This window comes from Hyperolius riggenbachi, chromosome 5, assembly GCF_040937935.1.
Source record: "Hyperolius riggenbachi isolate aHypRig1 chromosome 5, aHypRig1.pri, whole genome shotgun sequence".
Taxonomy (NCBI): domain Eukaryota; kingdom Metazoa; phylum Chordata; class Amphibia; order Anura; family Hyperoliidae; genus Hyperolius; species Hyperolius riggenbachi.
In genome coordinates, this window is record NC_090650.1 from 322,893,116 (window position 1) to 322,919,852 (window position 26,737).

General features: G+C 40.9%; 1 protein-coding gene across 4 annotated transcripts in view; it reads right to left on the reverse strand.

Moving 5' to 3' along the window:
- Positions 1–26,737, reverse strand: part of OSBPL1A (oxysterol binding protein like 1A) — a 253,225-nt gene that overhangs the window by 64,258 nt on the left and 162,230 nt on the right. For all 4 annotated transcript variants that reach the window (XM_068237280.1, XM_068237278.1, XM_068237281.1 and 1 more), the window contains one exon: positions 14,759–14,834. In XM_068237280.1, the coding sequence (XP_068093381.1) occupies positions 14,759–14,834 (76 nt within the window). The remainder of the gene's footprint in view (positions 1–14,758; positions 14,835–26,737) is intronic.

Consider the following 26,737-nt stretch of genomic DNA (forward strand, 5'->3'; position numbering starts at 1 on the left):
TTTAAATAAATCCTTAACTATATATGTACAACATTTCAAGCCTATCTAAAGTAATAACAAAACCTAACATGAGTGATGCATGGTAGTTCACCACTGCCCCCAGCACTTACTGCCCACAGCAGAAATTCCATAGATAGGATAGGCCAGTCTGATATTCACCACAAGGACATCTCTCCTCCACATCACCAGCTTCTCCTAACCTTCATACAATACAGTTAGGCCTTATGGTCCAACCACCAAAAATACAGTATATATGATCCAAAACTCCCAACTTATCTGAAATGAGAAAGAGGGACACCTCCCTGGCACACCTCTAATCATAATCTAATCACCCCTAGTCACTCTGACCCTTTCTATCATCATTTATTTTCCTTTGTATTAGGATGTAAAAATAATAAATATATTAGTTTTAAAGGATGGGAATAAAGTTAATTACAGTAAAAATTGTTTAATTTCAGTAGAAAAATACAGAGATTTGCATAGATCTGTACATCAGTCCTGAAAAAGGGACAAAGGAATAAAAAAAAAAAAAAGAAAGAGGGATGTAATCCCCCCTCTGAAAAAGGGTGATTTGGGGGCTATGGGGATCTACTGTCAGAAAAACAAGCAAATGACGTGGTCCTGATGGGAGGAAGGAAGTGCATATGATGGATGTATACCAGCTAAAGAGCTATATAGACCACCTGCTACTGGAATGTGCAAATAAGCAACACATTCATTAGTCTAAAATAGCATAGTAACATTCCACAGCGCTAGGATATTCAGTTCTCTTTAAACACTTACTGACAAGCTGACGCATTAAAACGTCCTATTAGAGCTCCAGGACGTTTTAATGTGTCGCTCACTCCCACCGCTGCTGTGCATGTGTGCGCGCCTCCCCGCCACCGTAAAGAGTTGCCTTAGGGACTAAGCTTTTATTTTATGAGGGTATATTACTATTACTTTACTACATAGGGGTTTGTAATTATGGATCGGTCAAAAAAAAAAAAAAAGAAATATTACACCTACTGTATATTTCCCAATAATATATTGTCACCATACATTGTCATAGGGACATAATTTAAATGGTCTTATAATTGGGACAAATGGGCAAATACAATTTGTGGGTTTTATCCACAGGATAATGTTTTATTTTAAAACGATAATGGCCAAAACCTAAGAAATAATGTTTTCCATTTTTTTCCCATTAAAACGCATTTAGAATAAAAAAATTCTTAGCAAAATGTACAACCCACAGAAAGCCTAATTGGTAGCAAAAAAAAAAAAAAAAAACAAGGTATAGATCATTTAGTTGCAATAAATAGTAAAAGTTATTGGTGAATAAAAGGGCAGAGCACGGACAGGTGAAAATTGCTCTTGTCCGTTAGGGTAAAAAAACTGCTATGGGGTGAAGTGGTTAATAAGTATAAAAAAGGGATAAATGAAACACTAGTCATTACAATTGTAACTCCATATGGGCATACACATACACTAAAACTTAAACTAAAACAAAGGCGGATGCAACCTTGGCCCAGGGCGATCAGGAATACTACCGATATACCAGTTAGGCACAAGGCTTTTAAATAAATGAATAGATAAGGGATTAAAGGGGAAATCCTTTTTGCATCAAGGTTTAGACATAGTAGCATAATGGGAGTTCGTTATTGCATTATATGTGCTGACACTCACTACAAGTCCTGCAAGTCACTGAAGTGGGTGTGTGATTGGGTTGAGCGTATGTGTAGAAGCATATAGAGTTACAACTGTAATGAGAGAGTTAAGCAGGCCATACACTGGCCCGATTTGCGCCCGTTTCGACAGCAGATTCGATCACTGGGATCGAATCTGCTGCCAATCGTTCACGCTACACGCCGAATTTCGATCCATTTCGTCCGATCCCGTCGATCGTGCCGTGCGGAAAATAACCGTCGATCGCCCGCGGGTAAAGAGCGCATCGCTAGCGGCGTTCGAGTGCCCGACGACCGACGCAATAGAGCCCGCATACATTACCTGCTCCGCCGGCGCGACTGCAGTCTCCCGGTCACCGCTGCTCCGTCTGCGCTCTGGTCTCCAGGTCCGGCATGCCTCACTTCTTCTAGCCCGGCAGGAAGTTTAAACAGTAGAGCGCCCTCTACTGTTTAAACTTCCTGCCGGGCTAGAAGAAGTGAGGCATGCCGGATCTGGAGACCAGAGCGCAGACGGAGCAGCGGTGACCGGGAGACTGCAGTCGCGCCGGCGGAGCAGGTAATGTATGCGGGCGGGCGGGGGCAGCAGCAGCAGTACCACCACAACAGATTGTGAACGGTTTCAGGCTGAAATCGGTTCACAATCTGTTTGCTGTAAAGGTAGCCATACGATCCCTCTCTGATCAGATTCGATCAGAGAGGGATCTATCTGTTGGTCGAATCTGATGGCAAATCGACCAGTGTATGGCCACCTTAAGGGTGAGATAAATGTGTTTTTGTACTTTTTGCATGGTATGAGCACAGGGATCAAAAAACAACATAAGTGAACCCTACAACTGTGGCAGCATTACTCACATGTGAACATTTGCTGAGTGACTCTTTCTCATAGGAACCACTTGATCCTATTACTATTTGTATTAGTTTTTATCTTTACTGTTGTTCATGCTGCTTTTCTCTTTTGTTTTATTTACAATCTTACTCTTGTTTCTCTAATTATATAAGAAATGAGTGGTATGTGATTACGTTTCAATATCATGTTTATATTGCCAAAATCCACTCAATAAGTTTTGAAAACAAAACACTATAGTAACATATAGTAGGGTTTCTTAACATTATGAAAAAGCCATTTGTCAAGCATGTCCCATAACGGATTTGCACGGTGTTCAGATACATCCCTGTGCACCAGGTAACCCTATAAGCGGCTTATCACCTGTTCATACTATTCATTAGCATACATTTACACTTACCCTAAAGGGTTACTCCCGCCATAATTTCTCAAAGCTCTCACAAACTGCAATGCACCTTGGTTTTGTGTGTTATCTGCTTTGGGGATTTCTAATGTTTACTTTTGAATTCTTGAAAATACAGTATAAAGCAAATAAAAAATTTAAAGGAAGAACATTTTCACTAATACAATCCAAAGAATAATGAAGTAAATATTGTGTTTTACAACAAGGCTTGGAGAGTGAGTTTCTAGGTTCATTCATTTGGAGCATGTTTAGTCTGTGCAGAATTATAAATGTCACTGGAAAGACTCTCATTCATACTGCAAAACCCCTGAGTCACATCATCAACGTATACCGGATAAAGATGACTGCGTAGGGCTTACATAATCCTATTAAACCAGACACACATTTTATCCCGGATTATGTTGCACACGCTAGAGGTAAGCAAGCACTTTCTGTGTCTTGACAGATAAAATAATAGGATTAAGATTTCTTACATACATAGGCTTCTTGCTACACTCCCACAGTAGCCACAAATGCTTTATAAGAGGGGACCAGAGTCATCTTAAAAATGTTACTGTAAAATAAGAGTTTTTCAAATAGGCTTTTTTTTTGCCTTTGACTTTGAGTAGGAAAGCTTTGAAGGTTGCCATGGTGACCTCTATACAGTACTGTCTGGGGGGATTATTTTCCTCAGTCAGTGACCTCTCACCTCTGGCTCCAAACTCCAGAGTAACCAGTACAGACAGGTCTGAAGGAGAGGAGAGAGTACAGCAGCCAAGGGAAACTCGATTTCTACCATAAAAACGTCCACGGGTAAAACAAAATACAACATTCTGCCTATAAAATTGAAATGTATGCAAATACACTCCTTCACTATAGTAAGATGTACTGTATTGAATTATACCCACAAATTACTGTTTTTCAGAACTGTCAATGCAAAGTGCTACATAAATTGCCTATCAAAGTGATTATGCATCTCTTTGGGGGCCCAAGCGATTAGCTTTAAAGAGACACTGAAGCAAAAAAAAACAAAAAAAAAAAAACGGATAATTACTAGAACATTAATAGTAAAGAAAATATGCACATATTTTTATTTTCAGTTATATAGTGGTTGTTTAGTTTTTTTCTATAACATTGCATCATTCTCTAATATTTACAGTTTACACACTACTCAGCATTCTAAATTATTTTACAGAGCAGGCCAGTGAACTTTTGAACCCTTCTCTCGTTAGAAAAAGAAAATACAATGACTGACAGTTGAGGTAACAAGCTTCAGAAGACAGAGCCCTCTGCGACTTTTAAAGTCGTGGAGTTTAATGGCCCTTTTGCATAGATAACAACTGGCGTTTCTTAACTCTTCCTATGCTGGAAACAATATTAGACTTCTGTCTCTGCTCCTAATGTTTTATTTCTTAGCTGTATTACACATACAAATCATTATCATAATTTTTATTCGCTTCAGTGTCTCTGTAACCATTTAATGGCATTCTAATGTATTAAAACGTCATGTTTTAGCCTGTTAACGGCAACATGACGTTTTAATAAGTCGCGCGTTCCCGCCGCAACTCTGCACGTGTGCGCGCCGCTCCCGCCGCTGTTTCCATCGGGTTTCCGAGCGATTGGGGAAGAGGAGCGAGTAGTCCTCTACCCAATCGCAATGCCTGGAATGAATGGACGTGACCGCGATCAGCGGCCACGTCCATTCATAAAACAGGAAGCGGTCACATTGTATTTAAATGTAGAAAAAAAAAAAGTGAACATTTCCTATAACGGGATAGTGTTCACGAGCGCCATCTTGTGGCCAAAAAGTAAAATTACACATACAGACACATACATACTTACACAATACTAATTAATTTAAAAACTTGCATTACCAAAGCCCCCCCCCCCAATAAAAAAAAAATACTTCTAAAAAAAAAATCAGTTAAAAAACAATACATAAATAGTTGCCTTAGGGGCTCAGCTTTTTTAATCTATATTTTATGATGGAAAATTACTTTTACTTTACTACATAGGGGCTTGTAACTATGGACCGGACAAAAGAAAAACAAAACAGAAAAATAACACCTATATTTCAAAATAATATATTGTCGACATACATTGTGATAGAGACATAATTTAAACGGTTTAATAATCGTGACAACTGGGCAAATAAAATGTGTTTTTTATCCACAGGAGAACGTTTACGGTAATTTTAAAACTATAGAGGCCGAAAACTGAGAAATAATGATTTTTGTAATTCATTATTTTCTTATCTTTCCCATTAAAACACATTTAGAATAAAATAATTCTTAGCAAAATGTACTACCCACAGAAAACCTAATTGGTGGCGAAAAAACGAGGTATAGATCATTTTCTTGTGATAAGTAGTAATAAAGTTATTAGGGAATAAAAGGGAGGAGCACTGACGGGTGAAAATTGCTCTGGTCCGTTAGGGTAAAAACACTTGAGGGTGAACTGGTTAGATAAAACTTTAATATACATACTAGGCCTCTTTATTTCCTTCTTCCATCATTGGCCCCTCCCCTAAAGGAAGAGATCACAGGTGCTTCTCTGATTGGTCATAGAGAAGCACCTATGACCTTTTCCTTTAGGGGGCAGCAGGGCTACAGACAGAAGAAGGATGCCTGGAAGCGCTGTACATGTTAATTACGATTCCTAGTGGGGCCAAGGCCTTAGACTGTTTCCCTCCGCTGCTTACATCTCTCTGACACTGCAGCTGTCCTTGGCCGGTTTTAGTGCTCCATATCTCTTAAGTATAGAGCACTTTAGGTGGCCTAATGTAAATCCTGCACTCGGGCCCAGAGTTCGTAAGCTAAACTACTACTCAAATCATCCTTTCTTGGTACGGGACATATAACAGCAGGCAGGCTCATTGTTTTTGGCCTTACACTTTTCCTCATTTGCCTCTGGTGGGCACCTGAGGAAGGGTGTAAGGCCTGAAACATTGTGCCTTCCACTATATAATCTGTCACATACCAATAAAAGGTGATTTGATGTTGAGCTCCAGTTTATGATCTTGGTCTTCAGTATTGGTCTCTTTAAAGCACACCTGAAAGGAGAATTATATGAAGGGTGCCATATCCATTTCCTTTTAAACAATATCAGTTGCCTGGCAGCCCTGCCGATCTATTTGACTGCAGTAGTCACACTAGTCTGAATCACACCAGAAACAAGCATGCAGCCAATTTTATCAGATCTGACAATAATACAGGAAACACCTGATCTGGTACACACCATGCAATTTCCCATTAGGTGGGACAAATCGATAATTTCCTGAGAGGTCTGGTGTGATTTCCGATTGTTTTTCTGATTGATTTCCTGATCACTTCAGTATAAAAATGTTTCAAAAAATAATTGGAAATCAGATTGGACCAATTGGAAAGTATTGTTTCAACCCATCCATCTGATGGGAAATTGCATGGTGTGTACCAGGCATATGAGAGGCAAATGATCAGCAGGGTAGCCAGGTAACTGGGATTGTTTAAAAGGAAATAAATATGGCTGCCTCCATATCCCTCTCACATCAGTTGTCCTTTAAGAAAGGACTGTGGTGGTGATTGTGGTGGTTGTGTTGCAAAAGCAAGAGCGGCATATCCTTATGCCTAAGGTCAGCATTAGGCTGGTCCCACTTGTGCTTTCCCGCAGAGCATCCTTTTCAGCCAGCAGCTAAGGGTGCTCTCCAGATATTCTGTAGGTGCTTCTCACTTTCTTATAGCGTGAGCTTTTAGTTGGCAACTTCTGAAAACAGTCATTCACCACTGCACTCACTTTGCTTCTCTCCACCTCATAATGCTGGACCAACTAGTTTACGGTTTATCCACCTCTGCTACTTTGCCTCTGACCAAAAGAGAAGTCACTGAGGTCAAACTGAGACTTCCTGTGGCTTACATATTGAAAATGCACCTCAATTCTTCCTACTGGCTATTGACTTCCACTACTGACAATAAGACAAAGACAGGGCCATTTGTGACCAATTTGCTACCCCAAGCTCAACAAAATTCAAGAGAGATGAATGAAAGCAGAATGTACACATGATTTGTTGGTAAAAGGGTAAAAAGCAGGAGAGACCTAAACTTCTCCTTGTTTGGATATTAAAAGTCTTGCACAAGGTGCCTCGTTTGCCTAATTTCCTTACTTCATAGAAAAAAGGATGAACAAACTTTAGTCTAGCCATACACATGAAAATTTATCAGGTCAATTTCATCACTTAGATTAAATCCCCCAGTAAAACTATTGCTTCCAATCAATCAATTTTCAATCAATTCTGGGCAGTTAATTGAAACGGTGATCGGGCATGTTAGGAAATCTCAGGCAAATAGGCACGGGATCAGAAGCTGCACAGTAATTCAATGCAATGCACAGTCAATGCTAGTGGTACAAGATAAAGTGCAGCCCACACCTTGAGTGGTAAATATGCACATCTACTCCTTCCATCCTGTTCTAGGGGAGCTTTAGGGGCACCTGCTGGTTGGCTGGGGCCCTGGGGCAGCTGCCCCAAATCCCTCTGTTGTAGATACAGCTCTCTCTGGGGATCAACAATATATTGATAATAAGCAGCACTTTCCATTTCATAACGAGGCTTAGTTTAAAAAAAAAAAAAAAGTATTAGATTGCTTTGCTTCCTGTTTGTTCGTATAACCAAATCAGAAAAGAAAAAAAACAACAAAAACTTTTGGGTGCAGTTTGAGGTGCCAATATGTACTGCTTCAACCATTCAAATGATGTCCTTGTCTTGCAGTCTGTCCGAGTTCTCCCATACCCAGTCGCACTCCCCACCACACAGATGGAAAAGCTGTTTGCTTGCCATCACAGTCGCAGACAAAAATAAATGACTGAAGCAAAATTGCAGAGTAAAATTTTATCTGCATAAAACAAAAGCTAGTTGAAAGAGGCGCATGCGCGAGTCACCCAGGATGGACGCATAGAGAGTGAGCTCCGTCCGCCGCCGCTACATACCGCTGCCTCCACCGCTCCCACAGCTACAAAGACGGGCGCTTCTGCGCTAGACGACCTCCGCACGCCCCCCAGCACCATATGGCCACCAAAGGAGCCCAGAAAAGCGCCGCAACAACGGGCGCCATGGAAAAATTCCTCCGCCCCCCGTCCAGCCAAGATGGCGCCGACCACGCAGATCTCCCAGGCCTAACTCCGGCTGACCAGGCGAGTACAGGGGGGAACACACAGCTTCTAACAGCTGCGCTTCTAGAGCAAACGCTGGACAAACACTACCATAGCCTCCACAACTCCCTGCAAAACACTATCCTCACTGCAGTACAAGAGCTCCGTACTGACATATCAGGGCTGGGGGAGCGTACACAGGCCTTAGAAGACAAGATGGACGCTTTAGCCACAAAACAAGCTGACTTATCTGAAGAGCAGCAACTTATGCAAACTGACATAAAATCCATTCGTACAGCACAGGAGGACATGGAGAATAGAGAGAGGAGACAAAATGTACGCATCAAAGGGGTCTCTATGTCCCTGAAGAATGAACATATTGAGACCTATCTCAAAGAACTCTTTCACTCACTACTCCCTGACATGGCTGACGAAATGTGGAGAATAGACAGAGCCCACAGATCCTTAGGGGAACGCCGACCTGGTGCCCAGAGACCAAAGGACATTATTGCTAGACTTCATTACTATGAGGCTAAGGATGCCCTTCTCAAAGCCCTCAGAAACAAATCTACTATCTCATTTAAAGGGGACGACATTGCCATCTATAACGATCTGTCTCTAATAACTTTGGCAAAACGCAGGGCTCTCAAACCGGTCACACAACTGCTCAGAGAAGCTGGAATTTTATACAAATGGGGATTCCCCTTTCGCTTAATAGTAAACAAACAAGGCCTGATTTTGACTCTGTCTGATTTTGATGATGCCCCCATGTTTCTCAAACAGCTAGGCCTTAAACTACCTGCTACTTCCACTGTCTTATCTCGCTCTTCACCTATGTCTTCCCCCCCAAGAAAGGTACGGCACATTTCTGAATGGACTAAACTCCCTATCCGCAGCATCACTTTCCCAGACAACACAAATGATATGGAAGACCAACCGTCAGGGGTGTGAAATGTCGTTCTTACTGCTCCTCGCTAGGACATCATCTTGGAATTATCTGAACCTCCTGTTCTTTATTTTGACGCAATGACTTATCAAGCACTTTACTCTTTTTACCGACACTACACGGCTGCAGCAGACGGCAGACAATGACTCTCCCTATTATCTCCTAACACCACGGATTATGTGGTTCACCATCTATTTCTTCCTGGGACTTCTCATGTACCTCAGGGGGACCAATCCTCGATTTGCCTGGCTGCCTCGGCAGGCAGTCAACCTGAGGCGGTCTCCATACAGGCAACAGTTTTATGCTGCCCCTAAAGTTAGCCACCAGATTAAGGGTGGCACAATTTCTTGGTACTACGCATATTCTATGCTATCTGAATCTCTCATTATTGTTATTGTTTGGTTTCTTTTATGTGTTTTTTTTCAGGTTAGAATGGTTTGTCCTCCAGCCATATTTGCGCACCCAACCCAAGCTAGACCATGGTTAATATTATGACACTAAATACCAAAGGCCTAAACACACCCCAGAAGAGGTTTTCTCTCTGTCGAGACTTAAAAAGGATGAACATTGATCTAGCTTTCCTACAGGAGACTCATCTATGTAAAAAAGACCAACCTCGCCTTTATGATAGACTATTTTCTGGGATGTGTTTGGCCTCGGGTCCTAAGAAGAAGGCGGGAGTAGCTATCATCTATAAAAAGACATTTCCATTGCAGATCACCAAAACTGTCCCTGATCCCAAAGGCCATTATTTAATCATTGTAGGCACCATATTTGGGAAATCCGTTACGCTAGCTAACGTATATGTTCCTAATCAAAATCAAATATCATTTCTAACCACTTTCTTTAGAAAATTATCCAAACTTACCACGGGCACTCTATTGCTAGGAGGAGATTTTAATCTAGCTTTCTCAGACCTCAAAGATAGACATACTCCCTTGAACAGGATTACCAAATCTCCACATAGCCGCAACTCCCGTAAATTCAGAATACTTCTAAGACAACATAGGCTCCTGGACCTATGGCGAATCTCTAACCCCACCTCCATAGAATATACCTTCTTCTCCCCCCCCCATGCATCCCACTCCCGCTTAGATTATTTGTTCACCACAGCAACCACTATACCCCTACTAAAAAAAGCTGAAATACAACCGATTGCTTGGTCAGACCATCAAGCGGTCAGTGTTGAGATTGACTTATTTTCTCGTCCCCACAAGCCAAACTTCTGGAGACTAAATGAAACCCTACTACAGGACAAAAACCTCCTCTCCAAATTTTCTGAAGAACTGCAATCATACTTTGACATTAATGATGGATCCGTCTCATCCTTTGGAACATTATGGGAAGCACACAAAGCTTTTATTAGGGGGTCATTTATCTCAGAAGCTACTAAGCGCAAAAAAATGTCCTGCTCTAAACTTCTAACTCTCCACTCGAAACTTAAACAAGCACAAACTGCATATAGAGATGACCCCTCTCAATTACATTATTCAGCTATGCAGGCCATTAAACACGAAATACAGACAATCCAATCTGTACAACTAGAAAAAAGCCTGAGATGGACTAGACAACTTTTCTTCGAACGAGGTAATAAGCCACATACTATTCTAGCACGTAAATTAAACCCAAAATCACCCCAAACATCCCTATATTCTATAAAAGACCCTCAAGGAACCATACATTATCATCCCCAAAAAATCGCCCAAATTTTTACGGACTATTACCGACAACTCTATAATCTCCCTCAGCCTTCCTGCCCCTCTACACACCTATCCAAGATTGATGAGTTCCTAAACCAACTATCCCTACCAAAGTTAACCGAAGAAAATATTAAACTCCTAAACTCCCCCATAACAAATGAAGAGATTCTGGAGGTAATTAAACTTTTACCTTCTTCTAAAGCCCCTGGACCAGACGGTCTACCATACTCCTACTATAAAAAATTTCAAAGTATCCTCTCTCCCTACCTGACCCAGCTTGCTAATACATTTATGGATAACCGATCAGCCCCTACTTCTTTTTTAAACTCCCTTATTACAATGATACCCAAAGAAGGGAAAGATCCACAACTTCCACAAAGTTTCCGCCCCATTTCTCTACTTAATGCAGATCTTAAAATTATCACTAAAGTAATGGCCAATCGCCTGAATCCTATATTAACTTCTCTGATCAATAATGACCAGGTAGGCTTCATAATCGGACGCCAAGCTGGCGATAACACCAGAAAGGCAGTAAACCTTATAGAATTGATGAACAGATCCAATCAGCCTTCTCTGCTCCTCAGTTTGGACGCACAGAAGGCCTTTGATAGGTTATCATGGCCATTTTTGTTCAGAGTTCTGGAACATCAAGGATTCAGGGGACCCTTTCTTAACATGCTTCATTTCCTATACTCTTCCCCATCCACTTCAGTCAAACTTTCCTTCGCATCTCCGGCCCATTTTCCAATTCTTAATGGCACACGCCAGGGATGCCCACTCTCCCCCCTCTTATTTGCTCTCAGTATTGAACCCCTGGCGTGTGCCATAAGACAAAACCGTGACATTACAGGAGTTAAACAAAGATCTCAAGAATATAAGATCTCCCTATTTGCAGACGACATCCTACTAACTCTGACCCAACCTCTCACTTCACTTCCCATATTGCACTCGATATTGAAAGACTTTGAATCCATCTCAGGCTTTAAACTCAATCAAGAAAAAACGGAAGCCCTCCCTATTAAAATCCCACAAACATTGCTAATTACTCTACAACAATCTTTCCACTACAATTGGAGGAAACATAACATTAAATACCTGGGTATTTTTCTAACCCATACCTACTCTACCCTTTATAAAGCAAACTTCCCATCCCTCATACAATCCATCCTACAAGACCTCCACAAATGGACAGCCTATAAAATTTCCTGGATAGGTAGAATCTATTCCCTTAAAATGAATATACTGCCCCGTCTACTATACTTATTTGAGACTTTACCTGTCCAAGTTCCACCTTCGCAATTCAAACTACTACAACGTGCTTTTTTAAAGTTTGTATGGAACAACTCTCGCCCCAGAACAAATGCCTCGATTCTAATGACATCCCGGGAACAGGGAGGACTAGGACTACCTAATCTAAAGCTTTACTACCAGGCCGCTCATCTGAGACAAATACCTGAGTGGTCCAACCTAAATGTATACACCAAATGGGGTCTCATTGAAGCGATGAGCATTTATCCCGTCTCATTACCAGCTTTGATTTGGCCTCAGATCCCTCCTAAAATCTCATTGACTCAATTACTTCCCACTATGAAATTTACCCTACAAATTTGGCGGTCAACCGTAAAAACAGCTCACCTCAGATCCCCATGTCCCCATTATATCCCATATTGGGAAATCCGGCCTTCACTCCTGGAGTGTCAGAGGAATTCATGGGCAGATGGTACAGCCTCAAATACACTAATTTTATGGAATGGGTGGACTCATCCTCTGGAAAAATCTTAACTAAAGAAAAACTAGGAGAGAAAATACGACTAAGTACTAAAATCATTATGGAATACAACCAAATCCACCATTTCCTGAGGTCTACTTCTAAGGGAATTAACCCACCACACAATTACACTCCTTTTGAACACCTATGCAAAATCAAAGGACATCAGAAGGGTCTTATCTCTTCGATCTATAGGTTACTTCTGGACAAATCTGGTACTATTAAACCTAACCACATATACATGTCCAAATGGGAACAGGCTCTGGGTCATCTTATAAGCATAGAGGACTGGCTCTCTATATGGGAAAATGCTAGACTCACATCCATGTGCACACATGTTAAGGAAAATATTTATAAGATACTATTCCGGTGGTATAAAACTCCTGAGGTACTGTCCAAAATCTACCCTGAAGTCACCAATAAATGCTGGAGGGGATGTGATCAATTAGGCACTCTGGAACACATATTCTGGCATTGCCCTATAGTACAACCTCTATGGGCTGATATACAAGCTTTAATATGGAAAGTAACAGGAACCTTAATTCCCATGGACCCCATATATATGTTACTGGGTAAACCTGTTCCCAAAACAAAAAAAAGCCTCATGAGATTAATCACATATATCTTAACCGCCACTAGACTGTCCCTAGCCTCATATTGGCGCAATACCTCTATCCCTAGAATGTCTGAAATTATTGCTAAAATTAATTGGACCAAGCTGATGGAATCTCTGACAGCTAGACTCCGGGATACAGAACCCAGGCACGCTAAAATATGGGATCCATGGGAAACCTACTTTTTGAATTATGAACCCCCATGATGCAACAATACGCTGGGTACTATAAATCCTACACAACCAGGACTTAGGGCCAACTTTGAAATAATGCTATGATTGTAACAAAAGTGATCTGCACCCCGCTTCTCTTTTCTGGGACCCGATTCTTTAACTCTATAGAATACATCCATATCTAAGAGGACAAACCTAATAGTACTGTATTTCTTGCCCTCTGTCCCTTACCTACCCCTCCCCTCCACCCATGATCCCCTTTCCTTTTCGCCCACTCCCCATCCCCCCTCCTAGTTCTCTCTCCGTTTAATGTTATATTATTAACAGTAATATGGTTTATATGATGTTATTCAACAATAATACTAAAATTCCCTCTGCAATGTACCTTAGTCATGGAACCTGATATTATGCTAGAAGAAGAGGATTAGATTTGAGCTTTTAACGTGCTTACTTGTGAATACATCTTGTTCTGAATGTATATGCTATGCAAATTTATTCAAATAAAATTTGTGTTAAACAAAAAAAAAAAAAGCTAGTTACCCGGAGACAGAGAACTGTAATTTACTTCAACAACATTGTTTAATCAAACAAACATTAAGCAGCTTCAGGCCCTGTTCACAGTGGTCAGTTGTGTTGCAGAATAATTTGGCTTGTCAACTCACTGCCCATACAATTCTATGGGGCTGTTCACAATACTGCGTTGTAAAGGCTCTTTCACACTAGAGGCTGCGGTAGAAAAGGCTGAAAGTCAGCCTTTTGCTTAACGCCAATACATAGTGTTTTCAAAGCGTTTTCAAAGCGTTTTGAAAGAGTTTTACAGCTCATATGAAAACGTCCTTTTTTTCTTCTATAAAAATAAGTGAACAAGATAGCTGTAAAACGCTTTGAAAAGGCTTTGAAACGCTGAAGTTGGCGTTTTCCATTGACTATCATTGGAACGCCAACAGCCAACTTCGGCTGTTAACAGCCCTGAAAAAGCTCCTGGGAGCGTTGAAACGCAACGCTCCAAAACGCCGAGTTAGATGTGAAAGGTAAAATGAAAGTCTATGGACTTTCTTTTACCTAGCAAAACGCCAACTTCGGCCGTGGCATTAAAACGCCGAAAAATCCCTCTGGTGTGAAAGGGCCCTAACTGATCGGGTTATTCTAATTCGCTACATGCAGGCTTTATATTAAAGTTTATGGGCTTCATCCATTAACCTGCGCTTAAGTTGAGCAGCGCGAGTTAAAATTTCAGCACGCGCGGTAGTGCTGCGTATCGTGCGTCGGTAACTTAAACACACTCCTTTTAAATAGCGGCTGCTCCGCTAATCCTGCCCTGAGCCCCATCGGGTCCTGCAGCTTTTTAGAATGCGATTCCCGCACTTTGATTGGCCTATATTAATCTGCTCTGCTTTATCAGCACAGCTTAATGAATCAAGCCCTATGTCTGGTCTCCATAGCAGTTCACACTCATTACAACGCATTAGAATGCGTGCATTATGCAACTGACCACTGTAAACCTAGCCTCAATCAAATACATGTTTTAGAAATTCATTCTTACCATTCCAATGCATTTTCTTAAAATACTCCAAATACTGAAATCATTTCTGGAAAACATCGGAGATGGTAAACTTGTTCTGAGGAAACAAATATAGATCATTTTGAGTATTCCAGAAAAAAGGAGAATATCTTGACAGAATGAAGTGTGCTAAAATGGTCTTGTAATGCTGTGAGAGTATATGCCTGGCAAAATGATTCAGTTACAGAGAAAAATATATCAACATGTCACAAACCGTTCATATAATTATATAGAAAACTGACATTTACCGTATCTAGTTATTGATTCATACAGTGTTCTCCTCCAAGATACTACACAATGAACGGGACATGGTTTATGCAGGTCACACATTTTATCATCAGTAGTATAAAACACTATCCACAATGGCCTGGCTGAGAAGATCTGGAGCAGCTCCCCAGTCACGTCTGGTTGGGCCCCTCATGCAAGATGCATCAAACAGTTGAAAGAATGATGCTTTAAAGTGAACCTCCGGACTAAAAATCTACTCAGCAGAACTGAAAAGGCTTGGTGTTTCTTTAACAGTTTCACAGCATCAGAACTTTGTTTTTCTTACCCAAGCCTCATTTTTAGCTGCATTTTTAGCTAAGCTCCACCCATCAAAGAAAACTGCCCGGGCTTTTTTCCCCTGATGCTGTGCAAAGCTTGATGGGATTTCCTATGTTGTTATTCACGTTGCCTAGCAACTGGGAGGGGGTGATCAGCACACAGGACAGTTGGAACTGTGTCTCATGCTCCCTGTCACCTCCTTTCAACCAAAAAGATGGCTGCCCTCATGAAATCAAACATTTGCCGGTTCTTTAAATCAGGGTGGGTAAGAGATTATACTAACTATCTATTTTAATTAACATACGGTGGCTTGCAAAAATATTCGGCCCCCTTGAAGTTTTCCACATTTTGTCACATTACTGCCACAAACATGAATCAATTTTATTGGAATTCCACGTGAAAGACCAATACAAAGTGGTGTACACGTGAGAAATACAATAACAATCATACATGATTCCAAACATTTTTTTTACAAATCAATAACTGCAAAGTGGGGTGTGCGTAATTATTCAGCACCCTTTGGTCTGAGTGCAGTCAGTTGCCTATAGACATTGCCTGCTGAGTGCTAATGACTAAATAGAGTGCACCTGTGTGTAATCTAATGTCAGTACAAATATAGCTGCTCTGTGAAGACATCAGAGGTTGTCTAAGAGAATATTGGGAGCAACAACACCATGAAGTCCAAAGAACACACCAAACAGGTCAGGGATAAAGTTATTGAGAAATTTAAAGCAGGCTTAGGCTACAAAAAGATTTCCAAAGCCTTGAACATCCCACGGAGCACTGTTCAAACGATCATTCAGAAATGGAAGGAGTATGGCACAACTGTAAACCTACCAAGACAAGGCCGTCCACCTAAACTTACAGGCAGAACAAGGAGAGCGCTGACCAGAAAACGCAGTCAAGAGGTCCATGGTGACTATGGACAAGCTGCAGAGATCTACAGCTCAGGTGGGGGAATCTGTCCATAGGACAACTATTAGTCGTGCACTGCACAAAATTGGCCTTTATGGAAGAGTGGCAAGAAGAAAGCCATTGTTAACAGAAAAGCATAAGAAGTCCCGTTTGCAGTTTGCCACAAGGCATGCAGGGACACAACAAACATGTGGAAGAAGGTGCTCTGGTCAGATGAGACCAAAACTGAACTTTTTGGCCAAAATGCAAAATGCTATGTGTGGCAGAAAACTAACACTGCACATCAGTCTGAACACACCATCCCCACTGTCAAATATGGTGGCGGCAGCATCATGCTCTGGGGGTGCTTCTCTTCAGCAGAGACAGGGAAGCTGGTCAGAGTTGATGTGAAGATGGATGGAGCCAAATACAGGGCAATCTTGGAAGAAAACCTCTTGGAGTCTGCAAAAGACTGGGGCGGAGGATCACCTTCCAGCAGGACAACGACCCTAAACATAAAGCCAGGGCAACAATGGAATGGTTTAAAACAAAACATATCCATGTGTTAGAATGGCCCAGTCAAAGTCCAGATCTAAATCCAATCGAAAATCTGTGGCAAGATCTGAAAACTGCTGTTCACAAACGCTGTCCATCTAATCTGACTGAGCTGGAGCTGTTTTGCAAAGAAGAATGGGCAAGGATTTCAGTCTCTAGATGTGCAAAGCTGGTAGAGACATACCCTAAACGACTGGCAGCTGTAATTGCTGCAAAAGGTGGTTCTATAAAGTATTGACTCAGGGGGCCGAATAATTACGCACACCCCACTTTGCAGTTGTTTGTAAAAAATGTTTGGAATCATGTATGAATTTCGTTCCACTTCTCACGTGTACACCACTTTGTATTGGTCTTTCACGTGGAATTCCAATAAAATTGATTCATGTTTGTGGCAGTAATGTGACAAAATGTGGAAAACTTCAAGGGGGCCAAATACTTTTGCAAGCCACTATAACTAATGTAACTTAATGGCAATATGTTTGTTCAGGCAGAAGTTCCTCTTTAAGCCCCATTCTAGTCTAATAACTGCTGTAACAACCACCTATTTTATAGTAACAAGCACTATAACAGACCTAAAAGGCTGTCCTCTTAGTACTAGAAGGCAAAACTCTCAATTTAAGAGAAAAGGAGTCCTGTGCCACATGGACAAAATGATGAACCAGTAGGGTACTCACATACGAGCCCTGAACAAAGATGTAGGGGTTTCCTATAGCATCAGTGAAATACAATATATATGTGCAATAAAGATATATGTGTGATGTTACACAAATGTGTTGATATAGACTGCATTCCACTGATGCTATAGAAAACCATTTCTTTGTTCAGGGCTGCTGTGTGAGTACCCTGCTGTTCTGTACTAATAGTCTACGAGGGGTCTGAACCAGTAACAATTTGTAAACTACAGGGTCCATATTCAATTAACGTTTACTCCTGAACTAAGTCCTAGGGGTTTTTTTTTACACCCTTTCAATAAACTGCATTTCAAGCCAGCAGCAAACAAGAAAATACTATGAAACAGAAAATAATATTATGACACTACTTTTTCAACTACGTTTTGGCACTTTTTTATGTTGCAGAGTGCTGAAAATGTATTTTGAACAAAAGATTAAACATTATATCCTAAGAGAAAACTTAGGAGAAAAAGTGAATTACATAAGGGCCCAGGCATCCAGAGAACAGGAAATGCAGAGGAGGAAAGCAGGGCTGGACTTCCTGGCACCATGCAGCCAGTCTATGCAGGTGAGTGCGATCCTGTGCCCGCACATCTGTGCACCACATCCTGCATTGTGCCCACACCAGCACACAGTGGCGTAGCTAAGGAGCTGTGGGCACTGATGCAAGTTTTACACTGGGGCCCCCCAAGCACTTTATACATAGCAATTGATACGGCGCACCAAAACCTGCCAATGGCAACTACAGTGTCAGAGGTGCAAGAAGGGGATGGGGAGCAGTTTGTTAATGATTACCACTATTCACAGTATCTATAGAAGTGATTATTATGAGCACAGGCCCAATAGAGAGCTAATACTGCAATTGAGACAGGGCCCCAATGCGGTCGCTACCTCTGCACCCCCTACTGCTACGCCCCTACCAGCACAATATTGATGGGTCTTACACAAACACACAAGGATTCATGCAGGTCTGATTGATGCCTACTAGCAGGCCCAATTTTACATATCCTAGCACACCGTCATTTTGTCAGAGGGATTCATTTTCATTCAATGGACATTCCTATCACTTCAAATCGAATCATTCGCCACTCGCCAGTTAAGTGTAAATATCAGTTCCATCACTTTACGAATACTGTGCTATGCATGTATAAGTCAAGCACAGATCATTCTATATAAATGGTCATACATTTAGCCTGGCTCGGAATGATGAAAAAAAAAAACATTCTCTTCAAGACACATACCTCCCTCTTCACTCCCCCCTTCCGCTGTCAGCTGTAACTCACATACACAAGACTGTCAGCAGATTTTGGAAGTAGTTCTGGGCTATGGATACTATACTTATGTAACATGTAAGCACAGGCAGGGCCATGCGGATGTCAAATAGGTCTATCCTTGACCACTAGAATACATGTTAATGGCCTTATATTGTAGAGCCTCTGCTAGAATCAGAGTATACGGTTCCTTGTGAGACAGGATATACATCTCTAAAAGAGCATAACAAGGATTCTACCTTTCCCTGCCCTGTGCATTGGGATTATGAAGCACCTGGCAAGGCTATTAGAGAAAACACAGATATTATGGGATTGACAGAAGGTGACAGGACCCATAAAAAGGCAATTTTTGCTGATGATTTGTTGCTGTATGTCCCTGAGCGTCTTCCTCATGAATGTGTTGAGAGAATTAGCAGCTTTTGTAAAGGTCGGCAATTACAAAGCTAATTACACTTAATCTGAGCTGCTAAATGTCTAAATGGAACCAGGAGAGCTCAGACCCTTGGCAGGCAACTTTCAGCTCATGCCCAAGTCCACAAGCATAAAATATTTAGGGATTTGTAGACCAAGGTCTCTTACCCAGTTGTTTTTCTAAAATTTTAAACCCGTGCTGGAAAAGAAAAGCACCAAGTGAGATTGGACAACATTTACATAGATGGGCTCTATAAACATTAAAGATGAACCAGTTACCTAAACTGCAATATTTATTGCAATATACTGTATGTCCATGAGCAAGCTCTACAATGTTCTAGTATAAACAAATTCAATTGTGGAACATGTTCAGATCTGCATGGCAGTGCACAAGAATAAACCTAGACACCCTGACTAAACACAAATTGGAGGAGGGAGGGTTCATGTTCTCAAATCCTAAATATTGGAGAGCTTCTTAGACCCTAAAATTGATGTCGTAGCAGCCAGTCTATAGTGCCTATTTCCAGAGGTTTCTTTGACACAATTACACAAACTGGTATCTAAGGGATATGTGCACTTCAAGAATGGCTAGAAGAAAAGGACCTGTCTCAGGATATTTCAGCTACAGAGAACTTTTAAAGGAAGATGGGCATACAAAACATAGTATTTCAAGCTTTCATGTGTAAAAAGACAAAGAGGTGTGCACTCATGAAGATAGGCAGGACTAGCAGCACTGTAACTGTGTGATCGTCATCACTATAGCAGATTCAGTTTAACATAGATGGCTCATAGTCTGAATAAAAATCACCACATTTGACATGGGCAGCACGGTGGCGTAGTGGTTAGCTCTCTCGCCTTGCAGCGCTGGGTCCCTGGTTCGAATACCAGCCAGGGCACTATCTGCAAAGAGTTTGTATGTTCTCTCCGTGTCTGCGTGGGTTTCCTCCGGGCACTCCGGTTTCCTCCCACATTCCAAAAACATACGGATAAGTTAATTGGCTTCCCCCTAAAAAATTGGCCCTAGACTACAGTACTTACACTACATAATATAGACATATGGCAATGGTAGGGATTAGATTGTGAGCTCCTTTGAGGGACAGTTAGCGACAAGACAATACATATATATACACTGTACAGTGCTGCGTAATATGTCGGCGCTATATAAATACTAAATAATAATAATAATAATAATTCACGTTGGCCATCAGCAAAAAGGTATGAGGTGCAGTAGCAGTACTGCCATGACAGATAGGCCTATCTGACCTGCTACCCACGAGTCAGCCTTTTGCCAGTACAACTCCTGCATTTTTGCACCGATAGGCCAATGGTCTGAATAAGAGTAATGAAGATTCACAATAACGCCTAGCTACCTACTGTCTATTTCAAAATGTTAAAGGCCCTGAACTCCATTATCCTTGACAGGTCAGGAAAGTTCTTTGAGGACTGGTCACTAGGAGGAGAGATATCAGTAGATTGGCATTCTGGCTTGCTCCTCACCAAAGTGTTCCATATCCTCAAAAAGGATACAGCTTTCCAAATAACTGCCCTCTGGCTTTGCTGCACAGAATTTATCCTGCCTTGTCAGATAAGTGTTAGAGGTGCAAAAAGGACGAGGATACAATGGTGCACTTGTGGTGATGAAGCAAGCCTAAGGGCTTGTTCACACTACAAGAGCTTTTTAAGCACTAGTGATTTTGAAAAGCTCTTGCTAATGCAATGTTATGGGGGATTTTACAAATCGCATCACTCCAATGTGAACACACACATAGGATAACATTAGCATGAGCTTTTAAAATCCCAAAGCTCTAAGAAAAGCTCTTGTAGTGTGAAGCAAGCCCTAATAAACATACTGGTCTCAGCTTTGTCAGGTAACACATAAGATGAACAATATCCCTGAAATCCTTTTTATAAACATCCTCACAAGATCTGTGAGCAATTACAATAAATCTAGACGGCACAAAAGAGGTTATCCCTAAGTATGGAAAACTAGGATTCTTCTGTGGCAAGTTGACTTAAAGCACACCTGAAATGAGAGGAATGCAGAGGCTGACATATTTATTTCCTTTTAGATAATGCACAATTGTCTGTCTACGTCTTTCTGTCCCTATGCCACTAATACGTTTAACCATAGACACCGAACGAGCAGATGTTTCTGACTGAAGCTTGACTACATTTGCCAAATGCATGTTTCAGGTGTGCAATTCAGACACTAATGCAGCCAAAGAGATCTGCAGGACTGCCAGGCAACTGGCATTGTTTAAAAGGAAATAAATGTCAGCCTCCATATCCCTCTCACTTCAGGTGTCCTTTAAAGAAGTAGAGCATATTAGGAGAATCAGGGAATTGATGCTGGAAGCAGAAGAAAAATTCCACCAAATTATAACATATGCAGCCTAGAAAACAAGTGACTGAAACAAGGCTACAGCTGAAATGTAAAATAAGTAAACAGAGACTTTCCCAACAATGGTAAAGTCCACTAACACATATGAGAAAATGCTGAGAGGTGCAGACTGAAAGTGAATTGCATAAGGATATCTGTCTCTTAAATATTGCTATGCTCCAAAAGGGTAAGTCAGGGCACTGTAAAGGTTTTGTTCTGAAAAAGTTCCCATTCTTGTTTTCTCTGCGGTGACTAACAGATTAGGAATAACTGAACAAAAAGTTCAACTGTTAGTATATTTTGAACATTAAAAAAAATACAAATAGTTATATGAAGGTCAACACTAAAACAGCAATAACTCTTGGCAATAGATTGAAAAAAAAAAACCTTGTTATTAAAGGACAACTATCAAAGAAACTGTCATTTCCGTAAACCCCACATACCTATAGAGCTATTAGCCAGTAACAATAGGAGGATTTTCAGGAGTCTCTTATCACAGCCTGTGTGAAAGAAATGCCTTGTCTATCAGGTCCCTGCTTCAAAAGTTGGCGTCGAGGCCAGAACGGTACCTTGTAGATAGGTGCCACATCCCTGTCACTATTCACAGAGGCATGATTTACTGTTTGTTTCTACTTTGTTTACACACACTACTTTCTCACAGATCATATGAGAACAGCTGAGAGATTTTTCAACTACAGAGAAAGGATTCTAAATGGAAGGACCCTTATTTCTATTCCTGTTCTTGGATGCTTACAGCCACCATTCAGAATGAGCACTTCCTGGCTGTAATATTATTATTATTATTATTATTATTCAGTATTTATATAGCGCCGACACATTACGCAGCGCTGTACAGTGTGTATATATATATATATATATATATATATATATATATATATATATATATATATATATATATATATATATATATATATATATATCTTGTCACTAACTGTCCCTCAAAGGAGCTCACAATCTAATCCCTACCATTGCCATATGTCTATATTATGTAGTGTAAGTACTGTAGTCTAGGGCCAATTTTTAGGGGGAGCCAATTAACTTATCTGTATGTTTTTTGGAATGTGGGAGGAAACCGGAGTGCCCAGAGGAAACCCACGCAGACACGGAGAGGACATACAAACTCTTTGCAGATAGTTCCCTGGCTGGGATTCGAACCAAGGACCCAGCGCTGCAAGGCGAGAGATCTAACCACTACGCCACCGTGCTGCCCTAAAAATATCTGTTTAGTTTAGAACTGAGCGAAGCAGAGAAAGACACAGGAACAGGGCTGCAGCTGATGAGTTATTTACACACTATTTTGAAGCTAGGTATGTCTCGGTTTTCTGTCATTCTGAAGACATTTCAGTCACAGGATACTGGATACAGCCCTCCATAGTAATGCCCACAGTGAAAACTGTTCTCTGTAAAGGTCATTTTCTTCAAATAAAAAAATGAAAAGATAAAAAAAAAAAAAAAACCATTTGCATTACTGTTTGCTGGTAATTACTGGAAAAATACGTGGCATTTTAGAATTTTAGTTAACTATGATGGATGCCCTTTAAGTTGCGTGAATAGGTTAGCATGATCTATGTGACTTTAAATGCAATCAGTGTTTGAAATGTAATACTTGGACATGCATATTATATAGAGAGATAATCAACTGAAAAGATTGTCTAGGCACAGGCATGCCATTACTTCTAAACTGATCTAAGGACATGTGAGAATACAATTGGCAGTAGGATGATGGTCACCAATCAATTACATAGAAACTTTCATATGGTCACTTTTAATGCTTTACGGCAATCAAAATAAAAACCCATTAAAAGGGAACTAAACACCCTTTCTTTCCCTGGAATTTCTCCTGGCTTGTAACAGCTATAGGAGCTGCCATGATCACCCCTCCCCTTCTCGCCTTCCTTCTTTACACATGTTAGAGATGCTATCTTCACACATTCTATCTAGATAAGCTCTTAGTACAAGTTGTCCTAATTACCCATCCCTCTATTGATGAAAAGGCATATAGTTTACTTCTTGCTAATAAGTACAATAAAGCAATTACCAAGCCTTTAGCTGCCTGAAATCTCTGCGGATAGGGACAGGCGGAAGTAGGCTAATAAAACTTATAAAGACACTGAAGCAAAAAAATTATGATATAATGATTTGTATGTGTAGTACAGCTAAGAAATAAAACATTAGGAGCAGAGACATAAGTCTAATATTGTTTTCAGTACAGGAAGAGTTAAGAAACTCCAATTTTCTATGCAAAAAGCCATTGAGCTCCACGACTTTCAAAGTCGCAGAGAGCTTTGTCTTCTGAAGCTTATTAGCTCAACTGTCAGACACTGTATCTTCTTTTTCTCTCCAGAGGACAAGTCAATAGTTCACAAGACTGCTCTGTAAAAACATTTAGAATGCTGAGTAGTGTGTAAACTGCAAATATTACAGAATGATGCAATGTTATAAAAAAAACACTATACAGTATAACTGAAAATAAAAATATGAGAATATTTTCTTTGCTTCTAATCTTCTAGTAATTATCTGTACTACACAACCAATTCATTACATCATATATTTTTTTTCACTTCAGTGTCCCTTTAAGTGCTAATCTTTAAATGTAAAGTAAAAGGTAAAATGGAAGTGTATTTTAATAATGAGACATTGTTGACATGCATTTTTCATGTGCTATTGAGATGCCCTGGGTGCTAAAAATGGTGCTCTGTTCAGTTTAAGATGAGCAACAGTCACCATTTTGCCTCATCACCTTCTCTTATTCAGAGATATTATTGTAATGACTGGATTTTTTTACAAAAGGTTTGCAACACGAGGATATCTTCAAACTGATGACATAAAGAGGTAGACATTACCAACAATAAGGCTAAGTTTACAGTGGTGCATTGTGGTGTGGCATAACGCCGATTGCCATATTGAAATTCACCACCTATGTGGCGTTTACAGTGTGGCCCGTGCATTGTGGTATAAATGGCATGAGGCATTCCGGGCACTGACAAAAATTGCGTGCATTAACACTGTATGCTTCACTGTACCCAGCATGCAGTGCCACTTTCCCATTCCATTATTGTTGCAAGGAATGCAACAATGCCCACAGTGGACATAGCCCGAGTAGAAATAGTCACAGAAAAATACAGTACATAGAGCAATTATATGAAAGCTCTGTAAAGAAATTACATCAATTCTCCCAGCAGTCTTCTCTAAATCTCAGGCGGTCTTATATTGTGGAAAATGCTTTCATACCAAGGTATATATAATAAAGCCGTGACTGAACCAGGTCAGCTTATAGCGTTACACTGCTGATTCTGCTTTCTCCGCAATGCCGGGGCTGGGGATGAGGGATGTCTCTATATAAAGGGTGAAACAGTAACATCTCCAAACAGCCACTCCATCTGAACAATTCTCCCTCTTCTAATAACTGTTCAGCTCCATTATTCATAAAGATTATCATCCCTTACACCCAAACGTCTAGATAATCTTCTTCTGATTTATAGTATTTATAAAGCAGAAAAATGTTACATCCACTAAAAGATTCCCCTTAAAGGGATACTGTAGGGGGGGTCGGGGAAAAGGAGTTGAACTTACCTGGGGCTTCTAATGGTCCCCCGCAGACATCCTGTGCCCGAGCATCCACTCACCGATGCTCCGGCCCCGCCTCCAGCTCACTTCTGCAATTTCAGACTTTAAAGTCTGAAAAAAACTGTGCCTGCGTTGCCGTTCCTCGCTTCCCCTGATGTGACCAGGAGCGTACTGCGCAGGCACAGACCATACTGGGCTTGTGCTATACACTCCTGGTGACATCAGCGGGAGCGAGGATGCAGCTGCGCAGGCACAGTGGTTTTCAGACTTTAAAGTCTGAAATTCCAGAAGTGAACCGGAGGCGGGGCCGGAGCATCAGTGAGCGGCTGCGCGGGCGCAGGATGTCTGCGGGGGACCATTAGAAGCCCCGGGTAAGTTCAACTCATTTTCTCCCGACCCCTACAGTATCCCTTTAAATCCCTGTAAATGTGCATTGTGAGCCTGAGGATTTTGCAACTGCATATTAAAGTGTACCCGAGGTGACGTAAGAGAATGAGATAAACGTGTATGTACAATGCAAAACATTAATAACCAAGCTGTTTTTTCTTTTGCTGTCTGAAAGAGTTAATTTTCAGGCATGCAAATGACAGCTTCTGTCTAGTACCTTGCCAAGAATATAGTATACCTCACCAATAAGCAAATTACAGCCATAAAAGATTTCCTGGCAGAATACAACTTCTGAGGAGAGATCGAAAAAGGTCAATAGTTTGTGTATTTTAACTCTGGGACTCTTATTAGACAGCCATTGTGCAGGGACAATAAAACATTGAATCTACTTTGTAAATATTTAAATATCAAATAAAACCATGGGATATCTAAAAAAAAAAAAACTCACTTTAGGAGTAGGAGGATAAATACAATTGTTTATCTCATCAGTTTATTTTCACCTCAGGTTCACTTTAAAATTTCCAACTGCTGTGACCTTCCAATGCAGATCCCAATCTTTCCCGCATACATATTCACCTTGTGAGAAATGCTGGGAAAACAGCCACCAGAGCAGCAAGTAATGCCAGCTCTCAGTGTAAAGATACATACCAACAAAAACTTAGCTTACATTTTCTGATACATTTAAGAAGCAAAGAAGCCTCTCTGGATGCAGATAGTCCTTTCCAGGCTTAAAGAGACTCTGAAGTGAACAAAAATTGCTATTTTTACTTGCTAGTTCGCTTCAGAAGTCTCATTAGGTGTAAACCGCTGCATGCCCGCCGCAAAACGAGCACTTTAGACCCCCCAAATACCCGGGCAAACATCCACGACCAACTGGATTCTGCTGCCCTGAGAGGCAGAGCTTTCTGCTGTAGCTCTGCCTCTTCTGCTGTCAATCGCCGCACGGATCTCCGCCTCTCCCCGACCCTCTCTGTGAAGGAAGAGTGATATCAGTAGTGTCATCTATTTGTACCTGCGCGCTTTGAGTTAATAATTAAGGGTCTGAGGAAAAACAATAAAAGCTTGATAAACGTACCAAGTCTCTTTCACAGTACAAGGAAAACAGTGTAATTATTGTCATTGTCTGTGTTCCTGATAAGCAGATATTCACATAGTAATGATTCCTTAAAAACAAAATAGAAAAAAAAGCAAGTGAAGGTAGATGGTGTGTCATAATATTTTAGGCCAGCAGGGAATGTGCTTGTTTTTAGCTGCCAGA